The 26039-nt window shown below is 38.5% G+C and overlaps 1 protein-coding gene across 5 annotated transcripts in view; it reads left to right on the top strand.

The window, feature by feature from the left end:
- Window positions 1-26039, top strand: part of FIP1L1 (factor interacting with PAPOLA and CPSF1) — a 97647-nt gene that overhangs the window by 5434 nt on the left and 66174 nt on the right. For all 5 annotated transcript variants that reach the window (XM_080660394.1, XM_080660397.1, XM_080660393.1 and 2 more), the window contains 5 exons: window positions 1110-1213; window positions 6096-6160; window positions 6676-6783; window positions 7218-7348; window positions 24216-24325. In XM_080660394.1, the coding sequence (XP_080516520.1) occupies window positions 1110-1213; window positions 6096-6160; window positions 6676-6783; window positions 7218-7348; window positions 24216-24325 (518 nt within the window). The remainder of the gene's footprint in view (window positions 1-1109; window positions 1214-6095; window positions 6161-6675; window positions 6784-7217; window positions 7349-24215; window positions 24326-26039) is intronic.

Genomic DNA, 26039 nt, shown 5'->3' with positions numbered 1-26039 from the left:
TGTGCATAGGCTTGATGTTTATTTCAAGGAACTGAATGGTCATAGATCATCTAAATAGATCATACCCTGATTTTCAAAGCAGACATTTGAGTCTTAAAACCTAAGTTTGATTGCCATGTTTTTTAGCAAAAAGTTTTTTTGTATAAGTGATAGTATTTGACCTCGTCCCTGTTGAAAGTGATGTTTTTTGGGGTGTGTGTGAACATATTATGGGTCCTATGACTATTTTTAACATTTTACTCCCCTCCCCATAGTTACTCTACAAGTTTGTATCAAAAATTATTTTCCCTAGTTTTTCTACTTTTAAAATTGACTATTTTGTGACGAAGCACAAAATAGCCTTTTAGAGCCAAAACAAAAGCTTGTAAATGGCCTTTCTTTTACTCATAGAAACAAAGTATTCCCTCAACCATTTGCATGCAGGGCCTCTTATAGGTGTAAATGAATTCCAGGAATAAGTGAGGTGCTCCCTAACTATTTGGTGCTTTTTAAATTTTTTGTTAATCCTCACCCGAGGATATTTTTCCCATTGATTTTTTTTAGAGCAAGTGGGCGGGGATTTGGGGGGAAGAGAAACATTAAATTGGTTGCTTCTCACACCCCCTTACTAGGCCAGTAAGGACCCTACTACCCAGGTATTCGCCCTTGACTGGGAATCGCACGCACAAGCTTTAGGTTCTCTGGCCAATGCTCTACCACTGAGCAACACTGGCCAGGGCTATTTCGTGGTTTTTAACCTTGACACTGTGACTCTTAAAATTGTTTTCCTCTTAACTTTATATATTCTTTTTACCAAGAATTTCTCAAATTCTTTTTAATAATTTTATCTTCTCTATATATTAGTAAATTGCATTAGATCCTTTTTGCAAGAGGAGCAGTTATAAATGATAAAAATGATGATGGTGAAAAAGGTTTTCGCATTCTTATCCTTTTTATCATGTAAATCATTGAAGTTATAAATGAATTGAAATAAGGATCAGTTCTGTGAGCTTGTAACTTTTTTCTGTAAATCTATAGCTTAATTGCAAAACGGTTACTTTTTCATTTATTCATATCAAATATTGAAATGGATTATTGAATGTACTTTATAATTGTTTATGTTGGTATAGAAAGTGACTGAGACTGAAGATGATAGTGATAGTGACAGTGATGATGATGAGGATGATGTCCATGTCACTATAGGAGACATTAAAACGGGAGCACCACAGTATGGGTAAGTTATTTTTAAGTAACAATTGTGTGACTAAATCAAAGGTAGTATGCCTATATCAAGCCATTAGTGGTTGATTTCATTGTTTTTGACATTTTCCATCTTACCATGAGTTGCTAAGAGAATAGATCTTAAACATTCTCAGCATAAGGAAAAAAATATTTGTGACTAAGTGTGGTGCTGTATGTTAACTAAACTGCAATTTAAACACACTGCATCATGTTGTATACCTAAAATTAATGTTACTATTTTTTAAATTCTATTTTTATTGATTTCAGAGAGGGAGAGGTATAGAGAGATAGAAATGCCAGTGATAAGAGAGAATCATTGATTGGCTGCTTCATGAATGCCCCGTACTGGGGATCGAGCCCCGCAACCTGGGCGCAATATATGTTAAATTTTAATTGCAGCTCATGATAAAAGGAATTTCACCATGACAATATTTCTTTTCTAAAGATAATTAGGTAAAGTTACATGGGAGTAGCAGTATTTTTGATTCCTGAAATTAAAGTTTTTATAAATGAATTAAATACAACAAATTCTTTAGTTAGAATTAGAAAACCTTAAATTGCAATTTGCATCTGTATTGTTTTGCGATTTTATTCTTATCCAAAGCTGAGTTTAGGTTTTTAATTTTTTTGTCCAATAAAAACAATATCAAAAGTATTGCTTTTTGATCCTCATAGTGTTTTTTTTAAATTATTAATTATCCTGTAGACTTTTTTCAGTAAAATTCTGAATCAAGTGAGTGACTCATTAAGTATGTATAAAATCTTATGGAAATATTGGAAGGGAATATATTAAAGTACAGGTTGTGATTTTGTTTTGGTGTTAGCATAAGAGTCAAGGTTGTATTCTGTTTTTTAGATTGGATGTGTAATGTAGTTGTGCATTGGGCACATAAAATAAACTTTTCATTAATTGTACTATATAGTTTATTAAGCAGCCTTATCTGGAATCAACCAATATATATACAATACACATCAGTATGTTTGAATATGGGTGGGCAAAGTAGGTTAATAATGATGGTGCTGATGGTAATATAATAAGTAATAAATAATAATATAAGAATACATTGTTTACTATATTCACAACTGTAAATCTACTTTTTCCCACCCCTACATTTTATCTTTTCAGTGGAGCCTTTGTTTTCAAAAGTTTTTTATTTTAGCCAAAACCAGTTTGGCTCAGTGGATAGAGCGTCGGCCTGCGGACTGAGGAGTCCCGGGTTCGATTCCGGTCAAGGGCATGTACCTTGGTTGCGGGCACATCCCCAGTGGGAGGTGTGCAGGAGGCGGCTGATCGATGTTTCTCTCTCATCGATGTTTCTAGCTCTCTATCCCTCTCCCTTCCTCTCTGTGAAATACCAATAAAATATATTTAAAAAAAAAAAAGTTTTTTATTTTAGGAACTCACTTTTACAGTATAATAATGACTGCCTGTGTAATTTTAAAACCCTAGCAACTTCTTTTGGGAGCAGGGTTGAGAAGAGACTAAATTACTTACGTTAGAGGTAGATAACTATTTTTGAAAAAAATATATATTGATTTTTTTTTTTTTTTTAATAGAGAGGAAGGGAGAGGGATAGAGAGTTAGAAGCATTGAAGAGAGAGAAACATTGATCAGCTGCCTCCTGCACACTCCCTACTGGGCATGTGCCCGTACCCAAGGTACATGCCCTTGACCGGAATCGAACCCTGGACCCTTCAGTCCGCAGGCCGACGCTCTATCCACTGAGCCAAACTGGTTAGGGCAATAACTCTTTTTAAAATATATTTTCATTGATTTCAGAGAGGAAGAGAGAGGGAGAGATAGAAACATCAATGATGAGAGAGAATCATTGATTGGCTTCCTCCTGCAGGTCCCCTACTCGGGATCAAGCCCACAACCCGGGCATGTGCCCTTGACTGGAATCAAAATTGGGACCCTTCAGTCCACAGGTCAATGCTCTGTCCACTGAGCCAGACCGGCTAGGATGAGGTAGATAACTTTTGAAGTTCTCCTCATTCCCACTTTTAAAGTAAATAGTGTTGGACTTATAATACGTTAGCAGGCCTCTACGCTAATAGACCTTTACCATCTGCATTATGCAAAAGAAACACTTTAATATGATATACTACTCATGGCATATTTAGCAAATACTTTTACTACTATATAAAATTTGTATTTGCAAGTATAGAACAATTAAAGCAAATGGTGATTTCTTTTATTAATATGACCAATTTTTGGTAGGAATCACTTGCAGATATTAAATGCACAGACTCCATAGTACTTTCTCTGAACTTTATGTCTTACAGCAATTTCTAGTCCATGAATTCTATATACGTTTATACATGTTTGGACTTGAAATTCCTTAAGAGTAGAAATCTTGGTTTATGAATTTTCCTATTCCTTATATTGCCTTACATGTAGTAAGTATTCAATAAATCTTTATTGACTGAGTAGACTACATGTTAAAACATAATTGACTTTGAATGTATGTGCCCTGACCTGGTATTGAACCCTTAACCTTATTTTTAAAAATGTATTTTTTATGCATTTCAAAGTAAGCTATGCATCTTTCTGAAGGGTATAAAGCTTATTTAACCTTGATAACTCAAGACATATTCCTTGAAAACTGAAAGAGAACCAGTGAGAAAATTAATTAATTAAATTTAGTGGCTATTTACTTTGTGTACACTTCACAAGCATACTTAAAGAACAAATTGCTTGAGAAACAATACTAAATTGGTTTATTGTTAGCTCTTAGAAAGTACAAAATAGAATTTTTTGAAAACATACTTTTGTTACAAAGTTCATTTTATATATACAGTAAGAAGAAAAGCTGGTAGGAACAATTTATCTTGTATAGAGAAGTAGTTTCTTAGCTATATCTTTGAGATTCATCCATTCTTTCAGTAAGCACTTTTCAAAGACAGTTTGGCACTTTACTAATTGATGATGGGGTTATCTATAATAATAAAAGTGCAATATGCTAATTAGGCCGGGCTGCGAGGGAAGCTCGGGTCCCGGTTATCAGAGGAAAGCTGGTGCTGGCAGCCAGGGGAAGGAAGGCCTACTCATGCACAAATTTTGTGCATCAGGCCTCTAGTAAAAAATAATATAATAGTCTTTTTTTTTTTTTACCAGAAGTAGTGAGAAAGACAGAGCAATACTTTTAGTGAGTGTAAGTGCAATAATAGGAACATATACAAAGTGATTTGAAATCTTTGAGAGGAGAGTTGCTATAAGCCTACAGGTGTTGGAAGATGCTAGAGAGGAGGTATTTTAACTTGTTTGAATAATTCTTGAGTTAAAAGGAAGGGAAGCTGGATGATTTAGGTAGGGGATACTATTTAGATGTAGTGCAAGCATGGTTTAAGGAACCATAAACCTGAAGGATAAAGGTAAATGAGAAAGGATGGTCAAAACTATTTAAGGAGAAAGGAGTTAGACTGTTTTTGCTGTGTTATCATGGAACCTTTGAAGGTTTTTTTTTTTTTTAGGCAAGTCAGCTTATTTGCAAAGATAAATAGTAGCAGTAGACTAGTTAGATATTAGTTGTCAAAGTGATTGTCCACATGAGATAATCCAAACTAAGCCAACAGTATAGGGATGAATGGGAAAATAAGGTATTTTGAGTGAGTATTAATTAGAAATAGTAAATTGGTAACTGAATGGTTGTGGATGGAGAGGGGGAAAAGGACTCAATAACTTACAGGTCTCTAGAGCAGTTTATTGAGTACATAACAGTGCTATGTTAGTGAATAACGTAGATCTCAAATTTAGTACATTGGAGACCAAAAGGTGGAAATTACTAGGAAAGTCCAGTTGGCTAAACTTGGTAGGGTAAAGAACCAAATTAAATAACATGGATATAATGTGAAAATATGTCATTGAAAACATTGTCTATAACTTGAGGTCTTACTAATATCTTTTTGCTCTGTGAGAATTGAGCCTTCTTCCTTACCTGCTTACTCCCTTTTGTCCCCTTTTCCCTAACCTCCCCAATAATGTATACGTCTATTTTGGTCAGTATATTTTGATTTTCCTACTCTTACATAAGAATGCATTATATAGAAAAGCAGGAAAGTGTCTATAAACTCATTAAAGAAAATGTATACAAGGTCTATGGGATGTTAAGTGACTTGGCTAAGATTATACAGTTAATAAACTTGTATTTGAACTTGAGTCTGTGTGACTGAATTTTTTCCCTCCTTCTATCACATGTATGTTACACTACATTAAAAAAAGGTGCAGCTCAGTAATTTTTTTAGAGTGTATAGATTCATGTAACCACCATCCAAATCAAGATATGGAACATCACTAGTAGTCTAGAAACTTTCCTCTTGTTTTTTGTAATCATTATCAACAGACCACCACCAAGCACTGCTCTGCTTTCACTCTAGACTTATTTGTGAATTTCATGAAAATTCATTTTATGGACAGATGTACTCCATGGGTATTTGAAAGAGGATTTATCAACAATATCAGGTGCGGGAAGGATGAAAGGGAGGTCACTGTATTTGGGAATAAGGTAGAGAAATTTCATTCTTGCAGGATTGCTGTGTATGTTGCATTAACTAGGAGATGAGGAAATGAAGAAAAAGCATATAAACTCTTTATTTTCTTCTCAGCCAAATTTTCTGTGAAGTGTGCTATAGTGGGATATTGAGTTAGTGGCAGGTAGGTTTTTGAGATGGAAAACAAGTTGGACTTTTAAACAATATTTTACCTTTTATTGAGCAAGTGACAGACTTTGAAATTAGTTTAAAATATTTTCTAAAATGTGTGAGTCATTGTCAGTTTATTCAGTTACTATGTGATTGTATAATTTAATTTGTATAATTAAATGTATTGCTATTTCTGTTTAAGTTTCTCAGGATAATTTTTATTTTGTTTTTAGGAGTTATGGTACAGCACCTGTAAATCTTAACATTAAGACAGGAGGAAGAGTTTATGGAACTACAGGTAAAATTTTTATTTGCAGCTGCATCAATAGAAAAATAAGACATATATCTGAGTAGGTGATAGGTTATAATAGGTCAATTAAAAAATGCCAGTTTTGACCATATAGCACAGGGCTAGATAATAAATATTTTAGGCTGTATGGGCCACATAGGATTCCTGCCATCGTGTTTTGCTTTTTTGTTTAACTTGTTTGTGATACAACCATTTAAAAAGGTAAAAGCATTTCTTAGCTCACAGACTGTACAAAAACTGATATAAAACATGGAAGTTAGCAACTTCCTAGTGGTACAGGAATCCCTTATTGTAAATAACAAGTCCCTAATCTCTTTATCCATTTTATGTTATAGCTATACTATAAAGTTTAACTTTTATTTACCAATATGGTACGCATTACTCCAGTGCTTTGTTTGGAACCTTAGCCATATTGAGTGCTAGCAACAGTAAAAAGGTGTCAGTATATCTCTCAGCCTCTTGCTAATGTAGCTTCTTCACCATTTTGTAATTTTATAAAACAGGAACAAAAGTCAAAGGAGTAGACCTTGATGCACCTGGAAGCATTAATGGAGTTCCACTCTCGGAGGTAGATTTGGATTCTTTTGAAGATAAACCATGGCGTAAACCTGGTAAGATTATGGTGGATTATATCGGTTTCAAAAGCTTTATAGTATAAACAGTCATTAGAAAGTATTTTTTAGTATCAATTTATAATATTATTGTTTTAATGTCATTTTTGTAGTCTTAACTCAGGAGAGTAATAATGAATTAATGTAATAATAAATTAATCATTAATAATGAATTTATTAAATCTTGCTGATAGCCTAGCATAATAGTAAAGTAGACTTGGATATTGTTTTATTATAGTGCATTTCTAAAGGAAATACTTCTGATAAAAAGTTCTTATAGTACTGTTGCTTTATGGTAATTGGGAGAGCTGGTAAAATTAGGGTGATAAGACTAATAGAACTCTAAATTTATATTTTACAGCTTATTAAATTTTGTATGCTAAAAAACAGTAGAATTGAAACATTTGTGTACTAAAAGTGTGTTTTATCTTTAGGAGCTGATCTTTCTGATTATTTTAATTATGGGTTTAATGAAGATACCTGGAAAGCTTACTGTGAAAAACAAAAGAGGATACGAATGGGACTTGAAGTTATACCAGTTACCTCTACTACAAATAAAATTACGGTAATTAATAAAATGTTCCAAAATACCCCAGTATTTTCTACTGTTCCAATTTTACTTCTAAATAAATCACTTTTTCCTTTAAAGGTGGTTAAAAGTTATACGATAGTTTAAAAATGCTGTTCTTGTTACCATGTTGGGTTTTTTCCCTTTTTTCCTTTCAGTTTCATATTAATGATTTTCTGATGTTCTTCGTTTAAGCCTCAGACTAGCCACAGCTAGTTTATCTTTATATGGCCTATCAATTAAAGATTATGTGGTATCTTAATGGGGAATATGTTATTTAACTTAGGCCGAAGACTGTACTATGGAAGGTACACCAGGTGCAGAAATCCAAGATGGCAGATTCAATCTTTTTAAGGTGAATTTTAGTAAATTATCCTTGGTTGCTCTCATTTTTTTGTTCTTGAGTCTGCTTCCATACCACTACTTAAGGACAGTAATAAAGTGGAATAGCTCCTTTTTTCCAAACCTTCAGCTTCCTGGTGACTTACCAAATTGCTGATGTTTTATCTCCACTTTTGCAAGCATGTGAATTTATAGCCTATTATACTAACAGTTGCCAAGTAAAACTATTCTTGCTATATGTTGTGATTTTATTTTGAGTTATAGTATATGTTTGTAGGAGATAATAGTTCACGCCAGCAGGTTAAGCTCATTGTGGATCACGCTATAATCTTTATCAGATTTAGGGATTTATTTTACCTAATTTTATTTTTAAGAATGGTAAGGAAGATGGCTTATTATCAGCTTGACACTGACATTATTGGTGTAAAGATAGATCAAGAACCTTCCTTATTCTTTGAGAGTCTCTTAAGAGATAAAATAGGATTAAATAGGATAAAACCATTGACTTTTAAATTAATACTTAAAAGAGGAGTAGGGTTTAGTGAGGGACTTGCATGTTGATACTATTACCACTTGGGTATCAGGTCTTGACTTCTGGCTTCTTTTTTTTTTTTTTAAATAAATCTTTATTCACATTATTACAATTGTTTCTCCTTTTCCCCCCCATAGCTCCCCTCCACCCGGTTCCCACCCCACCTTCTGCCCTTACCTCCCCCCCACTGTCCTCATCCATGGGTGTATGATTTTTGTCCAGTCTCTTCCTGAACCCCCCCATACCCCTTTCCCCCTGAGAATTATCAGTCCACTCCCTTTCTATGCCCCTGATTCTATTATATTCACCAGATTATTCTGTTCCTCAGGTTTTTAATTCACTTGATTTTTAGGTTCACTTGTTGATAGATATGTATTTGTTGTTCATAATTTTTCTCTTTACTTTTTTCTTCTTCCTCTTCTTTAAGAATACCTTTCAGCATTTCATATAATACTGGTTTGGTGGTAATGAACTCCTTTAGCTTTTTCTTATCTGTGAAGCTCTTTATCTGCCCTTCAATTCTGAATGATAGCTTTGCTGGGTAGAGTAATCTTGGTTGTAGGTTCTTGCTATTCATCACTTTGAATATTTCTTGCCACTCCCGTCTGGCCTGCATAGTTTCTGTTGAGAAATCAGCTGACAGTCGTATGGGTGCTCCCTTGTAGGTAATTAACTGTTTTTCTCTTGCTGCTTTTAATATTCTCTCTTTGTCTTTTGCTCTTGGCATTTTAATTATGGTGTGTCTTGGTGTGGTCCTCTTTGGGTTCCTTTTGTTTGGGGTTCTGTGTGCTTCCTGGACTTGTAAGTCTATTTCTTTCACCAGGTGGGGAAAGTTTTCGGTCATTATTTCTTCAAATAGGTTTTCAGTATCTTGCTCTCTCTCTTCTTCTGGCACCCCCATAGTTCTGATGTTGGTACACTTGAAGTTGTCCCAGAGTCTTCTTACACTATCTTCAACTTTTTGGATTTTTTTTTCTTTTTGCTTTTTCAGTTGAGTGTTTTTGCTTCTTTGTATTTCAATTCTTTGACTTGATTCTTATGTTCCTCTAGTCTGTTGTTGGGTCTCTGTATAATATTATTTATTTCAGTCAGTGTATGTTTAATTTCTAGTTGGTCCTTTTTCATATCTTCAAGGGTCTCATATTTATCGGCCTTTTCTAGGATATTCTTGAAAAGCCTTATAACCATGGTTTTGAATTCTATATCCAGTCGTTTGTTTTCCTCCATTTCTTTTGTTTGTGATCTGTTTCTTTGACGCCGCATTTTCACTGCTTCCCTGAGTTGGTAGGGTAGATTTGTGTGCTAGGTTTCCTATATGGCCCAGTGGGTCGGCCTCCCCAGTTAGCCTGAGGTGTACACTCTTGGTGCACCCCTTTGTGGATTGTGTGTACAGCCTTGTTGTAGTTAAGTCTTGATTGTTGTTGGTATCACTGGGAGGAATTGACCTCCAGGCCAGTTGGCTGTAAGGATCAGCTGTGTCTATGCTGGGAGAAGTTCGGTGCTGGAGACAGCCTTATAGGATTAGACTTGCCAAATTGCAATAGCCTCTGTGCTCAGCTTGGATGGGGTGGAGTCTCAGGGAGGAGCAGACAGTCTTGGATTCCAGTCAGCCTTGCCCTTGTGCGCATGTGTGCCTGCAGACCTCTGCCTTCCCGGCTCCCGAGTCTCCGTCCGAGAGTCCAGATTCCCCCCACAATTGCGTGGGTCCCCAGGGGCTCGCCTAGAACTGGGGTTCAGTGCAGTCAGAACTGGGGCTCAGTGCAGTCAGGAGCTTCTGACTCCCTTCCACTAGGGAAAGCCTGTGGCAGCCTCCGCAGCCTTTGTGCGCACTGGCATGCGCGCGCCTGCAGACCTCTGCCTTCCCCGGCTCCCGAGTCTCTGCCCGAGAGTCCAGATTCCCCCCCGTAAGAGCACGGGTCCCCAGGGGCTCACCTGGAACTGGGGTTCAGTGCAGTCAGAATTGGGGTTCAGTGCAGTCAGGAGCTTCGGACTCCCTTCTGCTAGGGAATTCTGTGGCAACCTCCGCAGCCTTTGTGCACACTGGCGCGCGCACCTCCAGAACCCTGCCTGCCGGGGCTCACCCGGGCCTCCCCCGGGTCTCCGAGTCTCCGGGTGCCTTTCTCTTTACCTGACAGTCCAGACTCCCCCTGTATGAGCCTGGGTCCTTGGGGTTTCGCCCGGGACTGGGGTTCAGTGCAGTCAGAACTGGGGTTCAGTGCGGTCGGGGGCTTCCTTCCCCCTTCCGCCAGAGAAAGTCAGCCAGGCTCTCAGCCGCCCTTCCTCTCTGCGCGCACAAAGACCCTTTGCCGTACCTCCAATTCTCTGTGAGCTTTTCTCTTTCCTTCTAGTTGTAGAATTTTCACTCAGCCAGCTTTCCTTTGGTTCTGGATGGTGTCTGTTCTGTCTTTTAGTTGTAGTTTTGAAATTATTGTGCGAGGCAGCAGTTTAGGTGCTTACCTATGCCGCCATCTTGGTTTCTCGTCGACTTCTGGCTTCTTCATTTCATATAATCACAGACCCAATCCAAAGAGTAATTTATTTTCATATTTCTGCAATACATAGCAACCTACACTTCTCAAAACCTGTTTGTATACTGCTTTCTTGACCTTAATTCTTTTTTTTTTTTTTTTAAATATATTTTATTGATATTTTACAGAGAGGAAGGGAGAGGGATAGAGAGCTAGAAACATCGATGAGAGAGAAACATCGATCAGCTGCCTCCTGCACACCTCCCACTGGGGATGTGCCCGCAACCAAGGTACATGCCCTTGACCGGAATCGAACCCGGGACCCTTCAGTCCGCAGGCCGACGCTCTATCCACTGAGCCAAACCGGTTTCGGCTTGACCTTAATTCTTTTTTTTTTTTTTTTTTTTTTTTTTTTAAATATATTTTATTGATTTTTTATAGAGAGGAAGAGAGAGGGATAGAGAGTTAGAAACATCGATGAGAGAGAGACATCAATCAGCTGCCTCCTGCACACCCCCTACTGGGGATGTGCCCGCAACCCAGGTACATGCCCTTGGCCGGAATCGAACCTGGGACCCTTCAGTCCGCAGGCCGACGCTCTATCCACTGAGCCAAACCGGTTAGGGCTTGACCTTAATTCTTAATTGTTGATGCTGATATTGAATTACACTGGGATGAAGACTGGGAGTGGCTTTTAGATTGATTTGTACATTTAGGGAAATTTTTGGACAGGAACTTTTTTGTGCCTCTTTTGGGACTGCAGCTCTGTCCATTGAAATAGTGCCTTATGCATGTGCTGTATCCACAGATGTAGCTACTCTGCTGGGACACAGTTCTGTGTAGAGAATTTAACTTGTAATATATATTCTATTCTGGGTATTTGCTGCTTGTTCTGCTGTAACTATTTTGAAAGTGTGTGATGCTGTTTTTCATATTTTAAGTGGTCATCAGGTTCTTTTTGGTGATATCTACTTACTTAGACATTGATCTATCTATCTATAATAATAAAAGCATAATATGCTAATTAGACCAGACAATCTTCCTGATGAAGCCGGGGCTATGAGGGAAGCCCGGGTTCCGGGTACCAGAGGGAAGCTGGTGCCTGTAGCCAGGGGAAGGAAGGCCTACCCTTGCACGAATTTCATGCATTGGGCCTCTAGTTGTTATATATGATTACAGTGAATAGAAAAAAAGTTTTGATGATGAAATAGTTCATTTGCAGTGTTGCTTTGTATTTTCTTCTAACAGAAATGAGAACTTCCTTTGTAAACTGCCAGCTTCTATATACTTGTTCTTTTTGCAGTTAACTTCATAAACTAAAAAATAAAAAAGAAACTCCTAGGGACTGGTCTCATATTGAAGGTAGCCATTGTGAATGAGTTTTTTAATATACATAGTCTATTGAAAAATTATTTTTGAAGTTTCTTTAGGTTATATGAGAAGAAGTCATTGTTTCATTCTGATTTATTAGATTCTGAATGAATAAGGGCATGAATTTGATTGGTGTTGTCTAAGGACTTTTCCTGCCTCAATAATGTGGTTAAATATCACCTATTAAAAATAAATAGGGTATGTATTTTAATATGTGTGGCTCACAAATTTTTTCTTTATGTATATTGAGGTTTGTAGGATATATTTTATTGATAATGCTCAAAATCTGCAACTAATGGTGTGTGGGAGTGTTTGGCATTTTAGGCTACAATTTGATTTACATTGAATTTCAGAAAAGTTTCTGTCACCTTAAATTAAAGAAATATCCTTGTTCAGATTTCTGTGGAATTCTTCTCTTCTGTTATCTACTAGAGGCCTGGTGCATGAAATTCGTGCACGGGGCGGGGGGTGTCCCTCAGCCCAGACTGCACCCTCTCCAATCTGGGACATCCCTCTCATAATCCAGGACTGCTGGCTCCCAACTGCTCGCCTGCTTGCCTTCCTGATTGCCCCTAACCGCTTCTGCCTGCCAGCCTGATCACCCCCTAACCACTCCCCTGCCAGCCTGATTGATGCCTAACTGCTCCCCTGCCAGCCTGTTTGCCCCTAACTGCCCTCACCTGCAGGCCTGGTCACCCCTAACTGCCCTCCCCTGCAGGCCTGGTACCCCTCAACTGCTCTCTCCTGCAGGCCTGGGTCCCTCCCAACTGCCCTTCCCTGCAGACCCAGTCACCCCCAACTTCCCTCCTCTGCCGGCCTGGTCACCCCTAACTGCCCTCCCCAGCAGGCTTGATTGCCCCCAACTGCCCTCCCTTTCAGGCCTGGTCCCTCCCTACTGCCCTCCCCTGCTGGCCTGATTGCCCACAACTGCCCTCCCTTGCAGGCTTGGTTCCTCCCAACTGCCCTCCCCTGCTGGTCATCTTGTGGTGGCCATCTTGTGTCCACATGGGGGCAGGATCTTTGACCACATGGGGGCAGCCATCTTGTGTGTTGGAGTGATGGTCAATCTGCATATTACTCTTTTATTAGATAGGATAGAGGCCTGGTGCACGGGTCTGGGCCAGCTGGTTTGCCCTGAAGGGTGTTCTGGATCAGGGTGGGGATTCCCTTGGTGCGTGGAGGGGCCTGTGGTGGTTTGCAGGCCGGCCACACCTCTTGGCAACTCAGGCAGAGGCCCTGGGATCTGGGATTTATTTACCTTCTACAATTGAAACTTTGTAGCCTGGAGCGGAGGCCAAAGCAGGCCAGGGCTGCAGAAGCTTGGCTTCCTCCATTGCCGTGGGCAACCCTAGCCTCCTGCTCTCTTCAGCTCCGTGGCAGCTGCCATTTCTGTTGGGATTTATTTGTCTTCTATAATTGAAACTTTGTAGCATTGAGTGGAGGCCTGAGTCAGCAAGGGCAGGTGGAAAGCTTGGCTTCCTCCATTGCCGGGGAAACCCAAGCCTCCCTCCTGCTCTCTGTGGCTGCAGCCATCTTGGTTGGGTTTATTTGCATATTCACTCTTGATTGGCTGGTGGGCGTGTTGGGGGTACAGTCAATTTGCGTATTACTCGTTTATTAGATAGGATTCTGAAACTATAGAGCATAAAAAATTTAAGATGTTATTGGTATTTCAAATATGCAGGGGCAAATTTCTTTCATATTAAGTGCTAAAATGTATATATATTTTAGACAAAATGCTATAGAAATTGGAGAAATGAGAGTTAGAAAGTACTATGGGATTAGAAATTGCATTGGTTCCTTCTATTTCTGGTGTGTGTTTTGTGTGTATGTTTTAAGTTTAAAGTCGGCTTTAATGGTAGAGAAGTATATGCCATTTTAATCAGAGCCTTGAGAGTGTGGAGAAGAGAACATTGGAGATTGAGGAAATGGCTTGGACAAAGAAACGTGTCTTAATTGAGTAGAATTAAATGAGAGAATTATTTAAATATTATTGGATCAGAGAATTCTTTTTAGAAAGGAGAAGAGAGATGGCTTTGTGGAATGTAGTTGAATTCTAGAAAACCTAGAATCAAAGAGTATGAGTTAGCGGAGTTACAGCCTGTTGTGAACAGGCGAGTGATTTAATAAGTTAACACTATTCTGACCTCATTTTGTGTTGTGGTTGGATAAAGAAAGTCCAAGCTCTTACCCATTTACCCACCATTTGAACTGGAATTATTAGGATTGGTGAGAAAGAGAAGAAAAATACCTGACCCAACTTTCTTGTTATATGAGTACTTCCAGTGTGCCTAGCATTGTGTTAGATGTTACAGAAAGACAGTTTCTGTGTTCAAGGAGCTCATGATCAGTGCCATGCACATAAGGGGCTCATGATCTGAGTGAAGTGTCCATATGGAGGAGCCACGATATATTGTGACAAATGTTATGTTGATGGCTTTGACAAAGTACAGTAGGGAGTTCAGAGGAGAGAGTGAGTTATCCTACATTGTGGAGTCAAGCAAGATAAGAGAGGTCATAATTGAAAGATGAGAGAGTTTTTATTAGGAGAGAAGGGAATATAGAACATTATTCTCAGAGAGCAGCATGAACAAAACCAGATAGCACATGAAAGGAGAATGGAGGTGGATGAGAGAAACTATAGAATAGCCTGGAAATGGTAGAATTAGGGCCATGATGAGAAAGACCTTAATCTTAAACTAGCCTACCAGACATTTGTGTAAGCGATAGGAAGCCATTTGAAAATTCTTGAGTAGAATAGCATGGGCAAATCTGGTTTATAGAAAAAAAAACCCACAAAAACTGGCACCAGAGTAAGTTGTATACTGTAAGGGGGAGAGAAGGGAGTCAGAAACCAGGTGGGAACGAAATGAACTAGAACCCGAACTTATTCTGCTGAATAGACAAAGCAACAGATTGAGGAATTGTAAGGTCTTTTCATATCTACATCTACTGCAAAGATTTTTTTTATCCTTGGAGATAAGCAACCTGTTTACCTCTAACTTTTTTTTTTTTTTACTTTTCATTAAGTAAATTTTCAATCATACTAACAAGATCAGAGAAATAGTACAAATAACCCCTCCATGTGTTTACTATAGTGCTTCATGATAATAAACATTTGACATTCATTAAAGTCTCTTATATACTTCACAAATAGGTTTTATTGTTGTTTTGGTTTTGTTAGTAAAGTGAAAGAAGATGAAGTTTAATAAGTATAAAAATAGTCACTCAATTGGCTACAAAAACAATTGTGTAATTATATAATTTGGAGCAAGGGGCAAGAGAGGAGTGACTGCTGGGTATGGGTAACATGTATGTGTAAGAAAAAATTGAACACATCCTTCTCTTAAAATATTTTATGTCCATGAGTGCACATACATAATATTTCTCTATGAAAGTATTTAAGGGCTTTGTCACCAGTATTCTCAAATTGCATAACTATGTGTCTTGACCTATTATCATCCATTGTTCCAGGCATTCATTTGTACCCTCTTAATCTGGAAGCACATACCCTTCACTTCTGGAATATTTTCTTCTATTTTAAGTTTCTTTCTACTTGCTTCTGCCTTCTGGACCCCCTATTCAAATATTAGACCTCTTATGTTGGTCTTTTCATTTTTTTATCTTTTCTCTCTTATATCTGTCTTTTATATTTTGGGAGATATTTTCAGCCTTACAACCCTAATACGTACTTTTTCATTTCTGCTGTTATACTGTTAACTAGAGGCCTGAAGCATGAAATTTGTGCAAGGGCCTTGGCCCCCGCCCACCATGGCTTTGTCCGGAAGGATGTCCGGTCTAATTAGCATATTGCACTTTTATTATTATAGCCAAGAAGATTGTCTTCAATATTTAACTGTAGCATCCTGTTTTTGTTCATGCATGCAGTGATGCAATATTTATCCCCCCTTTGTCTCTCAAAATATATATATATATATTTTTTTCAAAATATATTAATATTAATGATAGGTTTATTTTCCTGCATAGTCTGTTTTCTTAAAGTGGATTTTTTTTTTTTATTCCTCACCTGAGGATATGACTTTATTGATTTTAGAAAGAGAGGAAGGGAGAGAGAGAGAGAAAGAGAGAGAGAGAGAGAGAGAGAGAGAGAGAGAGTGAGAGAGAGAAACACTGATCTGAGAAACATTGATTGGTTACCTCCCCTATGCATCCTGATGGGGAATGGAACCTGAAACCTAATTATGTCCTGTCTGGGAATGAAACATGCAACCTGGACATGAAACCTGCAACCTGGATGACACTCAACTAACTGAATCACCTGGACAGGGCTTCAACTTGATGTTTTAAGTTTATTTTTGGCTTTTGACTTAGACTTTTCTCAAATGTTTCTTGAGCCTTGGCCATTCAGCCATGAGAGAGTTGACCACCAAAAAGGTGGTTGGAAGCTCTGTGCGTATGAATATAACTTGCTGAATATAAGCCTTACTGTAGGGTAGGGGTGGGGAATGTCCAGCCCTCAGGGCATATAAGGCCTGAGAAATCATTTGGTTTAGTCCTGCCAAGACATTAGGGCGAGTTGATGAAATGTTTAACCAAATATAGCAGTCTAATTTTTAAGTTGATAATTTTGTATGGCCCGAGAATGATGTTGTAAATATCCAAAAGGCCCTTGACAGGAAAAAGGTTCCCCACCCCTGCAGTAGGGCTAAGCTTTTCTCACAGCCCCTGATGTCAGTATCTTTAGGTTGTTTTACTTTTTCTTTTTTGTGGTAATCTCATTTTTTCAGAGAAGAAATTCCAGTATTCTACCTAGAGGATTTACATTTGGGTGATTGGAATGTTGTCAATTCCTGAACCTTTTGGGATCCTGCCATGAAAATTAATTGTCTTTGCTTATTTAGGATTCAGTTTTCTTTCAGTCTGCTAAATCATTTTCTATTTTTTCATCTGCTTTCAAAGTCCTAAATGTTGTTGCTCTCCCAATCTTTTTGTTCTTGTGGGTTGAAACAAAATTACGATAATTAAGTTATGTGGTTCCTTCCCTTCCCCTTACCTCCCTTCTTTCCTTCCTTACTTTTTTGACATTATTATAGATGTCTCTCATTTTCACCCCCTTTACCCACCTTCACTCAGCCTCTGCTCCTCTTTCCCTCCTTCTGGCTATCGCCATACTGTTGTCTGTGTGCATGTGCTGGCATATATGTTCTTTGGCTAATATCTTCACCTTCATTTATCCAGTCTCCTCCATTCCCCTTCCTTCTATTCCCCTCCCCTCTGATTGCTCTCAGTCTGTTTCATGTATCCATGCCTCTGACTCTATCTTGTTTATCAGTTTATTTTGTTTATTAGATTCCACAAATACCACAGATGGTATTTGTCTGTCTCTGTCTGGCTTATTTCACTTAGTATAATAATCTCCAGGTCCATCTGTGCCGTTGAAAAAGGTAAGACTTCCTTCTTTTTTGCAGCCACATAGTATTCCGTTGTGTAAATTTACCACAACTTTTTTTATCCATTCCTCTGTTGATGGGCATTTGGGCACTTTCCAGATCTTGACTATTGTAAATAACATTGCTATGAACATAGAGATGCATATATTCTTTCTGACCGGTATTTCAGTATTCTTAGGATATATTCCCAGAAGTGGTATCACTGGGTCAAAAGGCAGTTTCATTTTTAATTTTTTAAGGAAACTCTATACTGTTTTCCACAGTGGCTGCATTAGTCTGCATTCCCACCTACAATGTATGAGGGTTCCCTTTTCTCTACGTTCTTGCCAGCATTTGTTTGTTGAATTATGATGTTAGCCATTTTGGAATGTATGAGGTGATAGGTTATTGTGGTTTTAATTTGCATTTCTCTGATAATTAGTGACATTGAACATTTTTTTCATATACTTATTTCCATCTGTATGGAGAAGTATCTATTCAGGTCCTTTGCCCATTTTTAATTGGATTGCTTATCTTCCTGGTGTTGAGTTTTTTTAAGTTCATTGTATATTTTAGAAATTAACCCCTAATCAGATGTTGCATTGCTTTTTTTTCTTTATACCATTGTTCCTCTATCTTTTTCTTAAAGCATACCCTTTTACATTTCTTGCAATGCTGGTTTGGTGATCATGAACTCATGTATTGGTCTTTTTATATCTGGGAAGCTCCTTATTTCAAATTTTAAATGATAGCTTTTTGGATAGAGTAGTCTTGGATGCAGGTCCTTGTTTTTCATTACTTTGAATACTTCATGCTAATCTCATCTGGCCTGAGGTGTTTCTTGAGAAATCAGCTGCCAGCCTTATGAGAACTCACTTGTAGATAATTAACTATCCCTCTTGCTGCCTTTAAGATTCTCTCTTTGTCTTTAACCTTTGCCATTTTAATTATGATATGTCTTGGTGTGGGTCTCTTTGGGTTCATCTTGATTGGGATTCTGTGTGTTTCCTGAACTTGTGTGACTTTTTGCCTCACCAAGGTAGGGAAGTTTTCTGTCATTTCTTCAAACATGTTCTCTGTCCCTTGCTCACTTTCTTCTCTTTCTGGCACCCTTATGATGCTAATGTTTTTACATTTCATGTTGTCCAAACATGCCCTTATCCTCATTCTGATTAATAATTTTTCTTTTTTCTGCTGTTTGAATGTTTGTTTTCTACCTTGTCTTCTAAATTGCTGATTCAATCCTCTGCTTCATCCAACCTACTTTATTCCTTTCAGTATAGTCTTTTTTTGGGGGAGGGGAGGCACTTGGGTGTCATTTTAGGAAAATAATTTACTTCTTTGGCCCAGTTTTTAATCATATTTTTTAAAATCCTCACCTGAGGACATGCTTAGAGAGAGGAAGAGGGGTGGAGAGAAAGAGAGGACATCAGTTACCTTCCATACATATCCCAACCAGGGATCCAACCTGAAAACCAGGTATGTGCCATGACTGGGAATCTTTTTGTGCAGAGGATGATGCTCAACCATTCCAGCTGGGCCCTTGCAGTGTGTTCTTGATGTCATTCTTCATTTCTGACTGGTTATTTTTTATGGTTTGTATGTCCTTTTTCATATGTTGTAGTTTTCACTAAGTTTTTTGAGCATACGTATAACCATTACTTTAAGCTCTGTATCTGATAAATTTCTTGGCTCTATTTTATTTACTTTTTTTTTTTTTGAGATTCCTCCTGTTCTTTCAATTGGGGCCTGTTTCTTTGTCTCCCCATATGACTGTCTCTTTGTGTTTGTTTCTATGTATTAGATTGAACCACTATGACTCCCCATCTTCATGGTGTGGCCTTAATTAGTAGGTGTCCTTTGGGACCCAGTGGTGTAGTCTCCTTGATCTCTTGAGCTGTGTGCTCTAGGAATGTCCCTTGTGTGGGTTATGTGGGCCCTCCTTTTGTAATTGGGCCTTGATTGCTATTGGCCCGTTCATTGTTGGGATCTACCCTCAGGCTGCCTGACTATGAGGCTGAACCCCAGCCACAGCGTGCACCATGCTGTACAGGTGTGGTCTCTTGGTGGTTTCTTCTGCCATTCTTTCATTATAAGTCTCCTCTTTAGATAGGCTTTAGTTGGTAATTCAAGATGATTGTTTCCCTATTTAGTTTTTATTTCCAGTTTGGTTCTGAGTGGAGGTGTGAGGGAGATCCACCTACTCTGTTGCCATCTTGAAACCTTCTGTGTGGTTTTCTACTTTTCTTTTTTTCACCTTAACATTATATGGCTAATATTTGCCTAGGTTATTAAAGTTTTTATGTAAATAACTCTTTAGTTTCATAATCCATTATTTTGGGATTTTAGATACTATCTATAATAATAAAAGTTTAATATGCTAATTAGACCAGATAGCTGAATGACCTTCCGGACATCCTTCTGGACGAAGCCGCAGTGGCGGGGGCCAAGGCAGAGGCAGTTAGAGGCGATCAGGCAGGCAGGCAGGCCAGCAGTCCAGATTGCGAGAGGGATCCTGGATTGCAAGAGGGTGCAGGCGGGGCTGAGGGACCTCCTCTTCCCATGCACGAATTTCATGCATTGGGCCTCTAGTTTTGTTTATAATGTAAAACTTTTATAAATAATGCTATGTAGGGCAGGTGAAGGAAATTTCACAAAATAATTTAAAATTTGGTCCAGTGGTAGCATAATTTAGGTAAATGTTTAGCTTCTCAAGGTTACAGACTTCAGTCAACTTTTGTTTGTATATGTAAGCTCTGACATGAATTTGTTTTTAGAAAATCAGTCATGGTATCTTATAATCATATGGTAAAATACTAGATTATGTGAAAAAATAGTAGGTTCTGATTAAACAAATTTTGAGTGTGCATAATCCTGAGTGCAATCCTAAAGACAAACAAGTAGATAATGATAATTGAAGTAGATTAGGAGGGTTGCCAAAATGGTGGTTTTCAGAATTGTTTAATAGAAGGAATATACTATGAAGAAATTAAAAAGAAAAGAAAACTGAGGAAACACAGGCAATTTTTACATGTTTTAAAATGTATGTCTTTCTGCTACATTTTCTTACTGCTCTTTTACTTATACTCTTTTCCCTTTTCTTTCCTCTTTTCCTTTTCCAACCCTTCCTCCTCCCCCACCCCAATTTTTAATTGAGCATCGACTGTGCCAGGAAGTATCTCAGGTTGTGTGCTGAGGGGAGGTGAACATTTCAGACATACATTGATTCTGTATCTTAGAGTTTATCTGACTTCATGGATAATTTAGGTGTTAATTAGGTAATGTCAAATATTATTGAGTTATAAACTCTGTGTCTTTTGAAAAACTTTGAAGAACTGACATTTAAGCTGAGTTCCAAAGTCAGTCGAATGACATATAATATATTAAGCACTTATTTCATGCGAGGCACTGTTTTTCAGTACTTGGGATATAGATTTGAACTGAACATCGTCCATGTTTTCAAAGATTCTATGTTGAAGTGTCAGCAAACAGACTATAACCATACAACAGTAAATAATTCAACTTCAGATAATGATACTAATGAGAAATTCTATGAAGAAAATACAAAATGTAGTAGGATAGAGATTATTTAGGAATGATTGGAGAAGGCCACTCCAAGAAGACATTTGAACAATAGTTGAATGATTAGAAAGAGATATCCATGAGACAAACTGGGGAGAGAATATTCCAAGTAAAAGGAATTATCTAGTGCAAAAGCTGCTACAAAGAGGAATTTATATACTAAAAAATTTTAAAAGGCCATTATGACTAGGCATAGTAAAGATAATTTGGGGAGGAATAGAGGAAAACAAGATGGGAGAGGTTTGCAAGGCCCATGCCATGTAAATCCTTAAAGGCCATTATAAGAAGTTTAGCTTTTACTCTTTTTGCATTGGGAAACTATTAGAGAATTTTGAGCAGGGAGAGACATGAATTCATTTATACTTTAAGAAGATTGCTTTGACTGTGTATAGAGGATGGAATTTAGACAGGTGAGACCAAAGCAGAAATATAAGTTAATTTAATAGAATGGTTGAGATGTGTCAGTGCGTTTGACCTGGCTTTTAGGAGTGGACATAGTCATGAATGCTTGAGTTTGGTATTTATACTAATAAAAGCCTAGGTGGCCCTTGTGTCCTCACATCATCACAAGATGGCCGCCACAAGATGGCTGCCACAAGATGGCCGGCAGGGGAGGGCAGTTGTGAACGATCAGGCCTGCACGAGAGGGCAGTTAGGGGTGACCAGGCTGGCAGGGAAGGGCAGTTGGGGCGACCAGGCCGGCAGGGGAGGGCAGTTGGGGGCGATTGGGCCGGTAGGGTAGTGGTTAGGGGGCGATCAGGCTGGCAGGCAGAAGCGGTTAGGGGCAATCAGGCAGGCACGTGAGTAGTTAGGAGCCAGAAGTCCCAGATTGTGAGAGGGTGGGTGCAGGCTGGGCTGAGGGACATACCCCCCCCCCCCGCCCCCGTGCACGAATTTCGTGCACTGGGCCTCTAGTATATTATAAAGGTAAAGTTAACATTGGATGTTCATATGTATTGGATAATTGCTAGGTGTTTTTTTGTCTTGAGCAGCTCAGAAAATGATGGTGCCATTTACTTGAGTGATAAAGACTTAGAGAGGATCAGATTGGAGGATAGTGGGAAATCAGTAGTTTTGTTTTGACCATGTTAAGTTTTGAGATACTCATCAGACATGTAAGAAGTTGGATATAAATTACTGGAGCTCAGGGGAACAGTTGAGACCATAGTGTCTGACATTCCGTGGAAGAGTAATGCACTTCTTTTTCTATATTCTCATAGCATCTTTTATCTCATAGATTGTTTTTGCATAGCATTTAGTGTATTGCTCTCATTGTTTTTATGTCTGTCTTTTCCCACAATCTGGAGTTTTGTTGTATTTCTCTGTGCTTTCTCAGCTTCTGGTACAAATAGATATTTAGTAAATGTGTGATGAATGAGTTGTGTTTAGTTCCCATCACTACATTCTGTCAATTTTACCTGTCAAATATCTATCAAATCCTTTTTTTTCTGATCCTCATGATTCCTCACTAGGTTCAGTGCCTTTTAAAAATATATTTTATAGCCGAAGCCGGTTTGGCTCAGTGGATAGAGCGTCGGCCTGTGGACTCAAGGGTCCCAGGTTCAATTCTGGTCAAGGGCATGTACCTGGGTTGCGGGCACATCCCCAGTAGGAGGTGTGCAGGAGGCAGCTGATCGATGTTTCTCTCTCATCGACGTTTCTAACTCTCTATCCCTCTCTCTTCCTCTCTGTAAAAAATCAATAAAATATATTTTAAAAATATTTGGGGATGTGCCCGCAACCCAGGGCACATGCCCTTGACCGGAATCGAACCTGGGACCTTTCAGTCCACAGGCTGACGCTCTATCCACTGAGCCAAACTGGCCAGGGCGGTTCAGTGCCTTTTAAATGGATGTTTTTCTTTTAAGCAGTGGAACTCTTTTTTTCAAATAAAATGCCAATCTAAAACCCTAATTATATGGGGGCACCAATTAGGGATTGCGTTCAGAAGTATTAATAAGAGATCCGACTATAATGGCTCAAATATATAAGTAAAGGTTTATTTTTCTCACAATGATTATTTCAGAGGTAGATGGTTTCTGGAATTGAATCAGTGGTTTGACTGACTCAGGCGAGTTTTCTGAGATTCTCTTGGCCTTTGCCTCATGGGGAAAGGAGAGTGATGCTGAATTTAGTCTGAACAGGGGCAATAGAATACAAATATACACAAAGTATGGTGTAATGTTATTCAAGTGTAGGGCAACTTGCACTTATTTGTTTAAATATAATACAGTTTGAAGATAGGAAGGTGAGTATAAAAGCAAGAGTTCATAAAGGAGATTCATTTCACCATTATAAAAGAGAATAACTGGTTCATACTTAAAGGATCTGATAGGAACAGAAAAGGTGGACAAATCTGGGAGAAGTTGTGGAATAAGTTTATTGAGAAGATGTGATAAGGAGATAGCTGACTGACTTCCAGCTTGCCAGTGTATAGAACTGGCAGGATATTGATAATGGTGCGAAAATGTGAGGAGTGGTATAGAACTGCAGGAGTAGATCATTAATATTTGTATTATAACAAATCACAGTGTGAATAGAAAATGATCAGAATGGCTAAAATGGCCACTGGTGATTTTCTTAGCTAAAGGGTAGTGAATATAGAAGGGAAATTTTGTTCAAAGCTTTTCTTGAACTCTGAAACATGGAGTGGTAAAGTGGTAATCTAAGGGAATTAAGGAAAGTCCTAAAGAGCTATAGTTTAGTGTAGTGGTCGGCAAACTGCAGCTCGCGAGCCACATGCGGCTCTTTGGCCCCTTGAGTGTGGCTCTTCCACAAAATACCACGGCCTGGGCGAGTCTATTTTGAAGAAGTGGCGTTAGAAGAAGTTTAAGTTTAAAAAATTTGGCTCTCAAAAGAAATTTCAATTGTTGTACTGTTGATATTTGGCTCTGTTGACTAATGAGTTTGCCGACCACTGGTTTAGTGGACTTTTAAGTGGCATTAATGTGAAATTTTTAATCGTTGGGAACACTTTGATCCCATAATCTATCTTTGTTGTCTTTCACCTAATACTATTCTAAAATAGGTAAATTTTATTAAATATCCAGCAATAAAACATTATTTTTATTTAATTTCAAATCATATGTCACACATTTATTTGAACACGTTCAGTGTATTATTTTTGAGTATTTCATTAAACAACCTAATAACTTTTTTTTTTTTTTTTTTTTTTTAAGGTACAGCAGGGAAGAACTGGAAATTCCGAGAAGGAAGCAGCACTTCCATCTACAAAAGCTGAGTTTACTTCTCCTCCTTCTTTGTTCAAGAGTGGACTCCCACCAAGCAGGTTAGTGAGATTATTATAACTCAGTTTATTGAAGGCATTGGTATCTTCTCCTTGTATTAGTGCTATATGAAAGATAAAAGCTCTGAATGTGCTACCAAAGAACTGAAAGCATTCTACTTTGTTTTAGTACAAAAGGAATTCTTTTTGAAAAACTTATCTGGGTGCTGGTTCATCTAAAAAAATATAAGGAAGTGATAAATGAAGTATAGTACTATAATTATATGTGTGTATACAGACAATTTTACATTCAGGAGAGGTGGTGCTTAGTATCTATACTAATAAAAGGGTATTATGCTAAATAGACTGGACATCCATCTGGATGTCCTTCCAGACAAAGCCACGGTGGTGGGGGCCGAGGTAGAGGCGGTTAGGGGCATTCAGGCTAGCAGGGGAGAGCAGTTAGGGGCGACCAGGCCAGTAGGGGAGAGCAGTTAGGGATGACCAGGCCAGCACTTAGGGGCGACTGTGCCTGCAAGGGGAGAGCAGTTAGGGGGATCAGGCTAGCAGGGGAGAGCAGTTAGGGGGATGAGGCTGGCAGGGGAGAGCAGTAGGGGCGACCAGGCCGGCAGGGGAGAGCAGTTAGGGGATGAGGCAGGCAGGTAGAGGCGGTTAGGGGCGATCAGGCAAGCAGGCTGGTGAGTGGTTACAACCAGTGGTCCCAGATTGCGAGAGGGATGTCCGACTGCCCCCGAGGGGTCCTGGATTGGAGAGGGTGCAGGCCAGGCTGAGGGACCCCCTCTTCCCCTGCTGTGCACGAATTTCGTGCACCAGGCCTCTAATTCTTATATAAAGAATTACTGGACTACCTTAAATCTAGAACTATTCTCCTCAAGGCGTTTTACTGATTTTAGTAACAGATTGTAGAAATTTCAGTCTGGGAGATCTTTCATATTAAAAACATGTTCTTTCTTTGGTTTGTTGTGATAATATCTAACTTTTGCGTTCCTCAGGGTATCAATTGTAAGAGGTAAATATGCTGGAAGATGTCCTTTTAATTTAAACATGATAAATAGCCTGTTAGCAGGAAAATAGTAAAGGATTAGATAACACTAAGGAACTTCGATGTTAGCAGTTTAATGTGTTAGATAAACTTGACTTAAATCAATTATTTCTCTGAGCCTGAAAATCAGTTAAAAACCCAACTATTACTAGTTTTTAGCCAGATCATTTACCTTTTGTGCTACTTGCTTGTATTTATTTTATACAGTTCTCTGTTATTCTGCAATTATGAATTGCTGTAAGAGATTATATTTTATAATATACAAATGCAGGAAGAGACCTTATGTAGTTTAGCCCTGAAATAGTTTCTTGAAACTTTCAGCTAAAATTAAATGTCACAAAGCCATTGGAATTTGACTATCTCTTCTTATCTTAACAATTACTAATCATAGGCATTTCCAAATATGATTATTTAAACTAAATGCAGTTTCCTAAAATGTTTGACTAAGAACTTAGGATAGCTGAGATACATTGATTCTTTTAATATGTGGTATTCTTTTTTTTTTTTTTTTTTAATATATTTTATTGATATTTCACAGAGAGGAAGGGAGAGGGATAGAGAGCTAGAAACATCGATGAGAGAGAAACATCGATCAGCTGCCTCCTGCACACTCCCACCGGGGATGTGCCCGCAACCAAGGTACATGCCCCTGCCCGGAATCGAACCCGGGACCCTTGAGTCCGCAGGCCGACGCTCTATCCACTGAGCCAAACC

This window comes from Plecotus auritus (genome assembly GCF_963455305.1).
Source record: "Plecotus auritus genome assembly, chromosome: 1".
NCBI classification, from domain to species: domain Eukaryota; kingdom Metazoa; phylum Chordata; class Mammalia; order Chiroptera; family Vespertilionidae; genus Plecotus; species Plecotus auritus.
The sequence above is the reverse complement of the archived record's forward strand: the minus strand, read 5'-3'. Positions and strand labels throughout refer to the sequence as shown.